The 6,051-nt window shown below is 33.1% G+C and overlaps 1 protein-coding gene across 14 annotated transcripts in view; it reads left to right on the top strand.

The window, feature by feature from the left end:
• The window catches only part of LOC125668762 (serine/arginine repetitive matrix protein 2-like), a 50,278-nt gene that overhangs the window by 87 nt on the left and 44,140 nt on the right, over nucleotides 1-6,051 (top strand). For 3 of the 14 annotated variants that reach the window (XM_048903151.2, XM_048903150.2, XM_048903147.2), the window contains exon 1: nucleotides 3,091-3,860. The exons of 2 other annotated variants lie outside the window; for them this stretch is intronic. In XM_048903151.2, coding sequence (XP_048759108.2) covers nucleotides 3,715-3,860 — 146 coding nt within the window. In that variant the 5' untranslated portion in view covers nucleotides 3,091-3,714. Of the gene's footprint in view, nucleotides 1-167; nucleotides 210-3,089; nucleotides 3,861-6,051 lie in introns of those variants that run through there. 9 more of the 14 variants (XM_048903149.2, XM_048903148.2, XM_048903154.2 and 6 more) reach the window with 7 other exon arrangements.

Here is a 6,051-nt window from a genome sequence, read left to right as displayed (position 1 = left end):
GTAAACAATTTTAACTTCATTTATTTACGCCTTTGAAGCATACATTTTGTTTTTCCTTTGATTAGATACGAGAATATATGCTTCATATATCATTTTACCTCATGAAAGACTTCGGAATTCAGATTAAAGAAGCTAGGAAAGTAATATTGCATACGAATCGTTTACAGTACCTATGGAAGTTTCTATCCGTATTTATGGAGAGACGTACAGTAAATATGAGTTTTTTTACTATGATATTTATGGATGCATGTGAAATAATTGTAGCAAGTAATGTTACTGCTTTTTGCTTTAGCACTAATGATGAAATGCGACAGTGCAGCAGTATGATATTAATATAAATACTGCAAGAGTTTACACAGTCACAGTTTATGATTGAAGTTTAGGTGTTAGAAATAATGGGTGTTAATAGTTTATTTGTGAGTGTAGTCTGCACAGAAAGTCCACTAACATCTAATTTTATTGTTTTGTCAACTTCACTGAGATTACTTATTTAGATTTGATAGACACTTAAGGTCTTCATTGTTTATATGTACATAATTATGTAGTTATAAGAATATTGAATCCATATTGTGAGGGCCTCCGTGACTGAGTGGTTAGAGCATCGCGCTCATAATCACATGGCCTCTCACCTCTGGTGGGTGCGGGTTCGAATCCCGCTCGAGCCAGTAAGTGAGAAAGTTTCCCAGTTTACTTGCGGAAGATGGGTGCAATATGGTCTCTTCCCATGCAGGTACATTGTATCTGAGTTCTCTCTTCCACTAATTAAAAACTGGGCGCTACCAGATAACTGAAAAATTGTTGAGTGTGGCGGAAAACAGCAATCAATCATATTGTATCTTGAGACAGTCTTAGTCAAAGGGTATATTTTCAACCATAAGTGAAGTTGAAAAGATGACCTTGAATATAAAAAATAGACTTGGTTATCTACATGGTGCAAATATTAAAAAAAAAATAAAAGGAGGAGGGGGAGAAAAGAAGAAAAGAGTAAATTATCTTGGATTGGGGTCTTAGATTTAGTATCAAATTGATTAGTACATTTAAATCATTATATGTATGAAATGATTGATAAATCCAGTTTTATTGATAAGATATATTCGATACCAGGTTATTATAAACTTAATTTGATACAAGTAAGGTTTGATGAAACAATACAACACAAGCTCAAATGAACTATATTAATACTGACATTTAAGGTAACATATGTTAAACATCTAACAATATAAAATAGGTAAAGGGCCATAGGCCCTCTAAGTGTCTGGGTACCCTTGACATGTAAGTACTGGGGTCAATGTTGCAATTACTGGGATAAACATTAATAGGAATAGAAGCCTGAATTAATTAGGTGGGATCAAATTTGTTCATTGACCCTTGATTACTGCAATCAATGTTTCAATCATTGTCGGATACCCATGGCTGATCTCGTCTTCTACTCATGTGATGAGTAGTCTCAAGACGAGGTCAGCTGTGGGTATATCCGACGATGTGTTTCAATGAGCTGTATGAACTCTTAAATTAATTTAATATAGAAATGAACATTAATTAATTGAACCCCTGATTACTGGAATAAATGGTCCTTTAATTAATGGGACCACATTAATGGTTTCAGTGAATTGAACTGTTAATTACTGGGATCTATGTTTCAGTTAGATTTTTGTCATCATAATCATCCAGGATGAGATAATCGTTCTCTGATGTAGAAATTGCCTTCTAGGGCTGAATATACTTTTAAATTACAGTGTCATGGAATGAACCTTCTCTAGAGATAAAATGTGTTTATGTGCATTACTTTCACGATAAGGACTGAAAAGTAAATGTGGATTGAGAACCTAACAATGTCAACATTCTATGTAGATTTTAAATGATACACTATAACAGTGTATATATCTTATGTAAGTCTTTTAACTTTGTGATTGTTAAAATTGGTGTATGCACATCATAAATTTTTTAGAATATTTCTGATAATTCTTGATTATGTAGAAATTGAACATTAAAATCACGAGGTAGCCCATTTCTAACTTTAAGTTTGTTAAGATGACGTGTCTTATAATCCAATACCCCATAAAAATAATTAATTGGTACATGTAATGTCAATGATTTATTTGAATGACTGAACTAATATACTTACATTTAATCTGCATCTTTGAAATAATTTATGGTCAGTGATTGTAAAGGTGCAAAATTATAGTGTTTATAAAAAATCAGATAGATTCAAGTGTATGCAGTGTAGTTCTGTTAATAAAAGTATGGTGGTCACAACATAATTCTTGGATGATTATGATGTAATACTGGGTCCTGGGTATGTTGAGCTTGTTGTAAATTGAATTCACACTGACATTTAATCCCTCCTGATTCATTCAAAAATCAATAAACACTCTAGAGTGTTTTTGAAATAAATAACTTGCATTTTTTTTAACACATAGATAATCTGAAGAGAAATTCTATTAAAAATTTAAATTAATGTTATGCATGATGCAGCTAGCTGTTTCATTGATGTGTAAATACTGGTAATGAACTAAGTTGATTAGTCATTGCACTCAACTTTACACAATATTTTTAATTTGGTAGACAAAGCATAGTCATTTTGTAAAATGTCTATCTTAATTTCTGTATGAATTAATCTTAACAACTTGCTGAAGTGAAAACTTCAGTATTATTCCTGTTTGATTTCAAGCTGCGAGCAAGACATGAGAGCATGCAGACTTAAATTACTTCCTCACAATAACATTATTCCAGCATCTGATTCGGAAGGTGTTATGGATTTTTCTTCGTTTCTGTTTCTATCAACAACAGTAAACAAACGTACTGAATACAATTCCTTTTATGACATTTTTCACAGGATTGAGCTTTGCATTACCATCACCTGTGACAACTATTAATTGATTTTAGAATAACATTTAAGTAGGGATGCACAATATGGTAAAAATCAATCCGTTAAGAATAATGACTTCCTGCCTTTGATTTTCCCTCTTTGCTTCTTTGAATATTGGCTTCATTCTTTGGTATTTATTATTTTCCTGATCGCTGATAAGTGGGTTTCTCCATCTCATTCAGAGGAGTCAATAACTTTGATATGATTATAATATTTTATAGGAGGAGTTACCAGATTACTTTAATGGGAGACCATTGATTGGTTTAAATCACACCTGAAAACCCCATCACGAAGACAATTTCTGTTGACACAGTGATTTTTTATGAAGTAGAATGCATATTGGTGTATCTGTTCATATAGCAACTGACTATGCCATGATGCGACACAGACTTAATAATGTGAATGTTTGATATAGTTCTGGGTTATCCAATATTTATGATGGCAGCCTGTTTGAAATTCTAATATGGTGTTGGATTAAAAGTTTCGGTGATTCTCACTTCAGTTTGGATCATTTCCTTGATACAGTTTGATGCATCTATTTGTAACCGACATTGTGACTGTTTTATTGTGCTTTTTCCTGTTGATCCGCTAATGGAACAGAAAGGAATGCATTTCTACTTTATCAGTTTGTAAATCAAAAGAGGACCAGTCTACCTGTGTCTCCAGTATGAATATTTTAATGAAGATATTGATTAGAATGTTAGAACAAAGTTTTCATTATGGAGTGTAGATATAATGCACAAATTGTCATTTAAAGTTACTTGAAAGAGAATATTTCATCTTGTCACTAAGGTGAATTTTGTTGAGAAAGTATGTCAGAAAAGGTGTGATAGACAGAATGCAAAATGCAAAATAGTGTGTTGTGGAAAAAGCTTTATCACAACCCCTCCCAGTATGTTAAACCAAGGGAGGCCACGGTGTTGTCTGCACGAATGCCAAGGGAGGTCACTCCTGAAGACTACCGCTTGGAAAAGGGGGCGAAGACTGACAGGTATTTGAGCTGAGGGCCCGATGGGGTTAAATTCACAAATGATGTAACATTCAGATAGATTGAAAAGTTTAAAATTATACTGATTATTATAAAAATTCATTCATTTCTATTGCATTCCTCTGTTGACTGATCATCGGGTCACTGTGCTATATAGCTAGCAAGAAAACCTAAATAGGTCAAAGTTAACTTTTACTGGGACAGTATTGATACTTGAAGGTGTGCACTTAATTTTGTTTTCTATTTATACACTTTTGAAAGACCAACTTATAGGAATTTTTATTAATGTATTTTGGTTTTCTTTCAAATTGATACTTATAATTCTAAATATGCAACATTATATGATATGAATATAATATTGTAATAATTATTTCTATTGGAATATTTGAGTCGTAATGATTTCCATGAAACTATAATTTTGGTTTTGTGCAGTGTCAAACAAGAATTATTTCCTTTCAATCTATAAATACACTGTAGATGAGATTTTAGCGTTAATTTAAAAAGTTACTAACATTATAACACTTCAAAGATTGATGTACAACCCACTTTGAAAAAATTACACATTTAGGGAAAAAATCAATTTGAAAGTAGGTTAAATTTGGAACCAGCTCACTTCACCTTAAAAACAAAGGGCCATAAATGATTAAAGTCACTAATTAATGTAATAATTAATTGCCCCTATATACATTAGAAACTTTAGATATAATTCAAATACTTATTTTTAATACACCTTGTGTTTCAGTTCAGAGCGTGTTTGAAAAAAATCATTTAAACACATTTTGAAACAATCATAATCTAATAATTATTGACAGTTCGTCTTGATTTTTGAAGAATAATTAGCCAATTTCAAATTAATTGCTGCGATCTACGAGAACCCATACGAAACATGTTAGAATATTATGAGATTTGTTAGAATTAGGTCTATGGTCTATTAAGGCTGGTTGAGCTGAGGTTTGTAGTCTGTGAACAATTTTGTTACACATGCGCACTAGCTAGGCCATGTGATAAATTCATTCCAAATCATGCCTCCAGTTATTTTAAATCCATAGCACATTTTATGGATCCCTATATATTGCAGTGATACATATTTCACACCTGCATGCAGGCCCCTAAAGAATTAACACCCTGCTAGGTTTCTTCCCTCTCAAGTCTACATTATCTGTCATTATTTATATGCTCAAACATGTCCATAATGTATACCCTTAAAATTTTTTCTTGAAATATCATATCCTTAGCAGCTTCTGTCCTTGGGCTGATAAATGAAATTAAGGGTTGATAAGAGTTGTATGTGTAATATAGAAATACGAGGGCTGTTCGATATGTAATGTGTATTGTACCACAGCGTGATAGTGCTTTGCATGATTTAGTGGATGATGATACTCTTGAATAGCTCTATTCAATACCTTACCAACGGTATAAACTTGAGCCTTCAGCTCCACATAGTTTTAAACTTATAGTAATTTCAATAGAGCCAGTCGTTGACCACTGTTGTAAAAATGGTTGGGAAACGGGTTGAGAATATTGAAGAAATTAGAGCTTATATAAAAGTTCGCACAAAACTCGGTCATTCCATAATGCAGATTTTTACGGAATTGGGGAAGTTTATGGGTCTGATAAGGTATCTTATGAGACAGTTTGTAGGTGGAGAAAGAAATTTCTGACTGGCACAGAGTCTGTCAAAGATGCAGCAAAATCTGGCCGACCTGTGAGTGTAACAGGCAAGGCAAATGTCTCAAAAGTCAGGGAAATAATTGAAAGTGATGGCAGATATACGATTCGTAATATTGCCAAAGCTGTTGGCATATCGCTAGATGCAATAATGTTACTTAGTCCTCTCCGTTGGTTTTTTTTTTTTTTTTGGGGGGGGGGGGGGGGGGGGGAGAGGTCTCAAAAATGTCAGAATAAAAAAATCAGATAGGGCTACATTATTGCAGCTAGTATATCGCTACTGTGGGTACATTTCATTTTCAAGTGTTATTTTGAAAGTACGAAAGATTTCTGACAGATGGATACCGCATATATTGACAGATGACCAAAAAATGGGTACGAGTACAAACCGTTAAGCAATTGCTCAAAATGTTTCCCAAATTCAATCGAAGACAATTTGCAAACATTGTTACTGGTGATGAAACATGGGTTCACTATTTCGAACCAATAAGAAAAATTGGAAACAAAATATGGCTATAACTAAAAA

Source organism: Ostrea edulis, chromosome 4, assembly GCF_947568905.1.
Source record: "Ostrea edulis chromosome 4, xbOstEdul1.1, whole genome shotgun sequence".
Lineage (NCBI taxonomy): Eukaryota > Metazoa > Mollusca > Bivalvia > Ostreida > Ostreidae > Ostrea > Ostrea edulis.
Note: the sequence above shows the minus strand (reverse complement) of the source record. Positions and strands in the feature narration are given on the sequence as shown.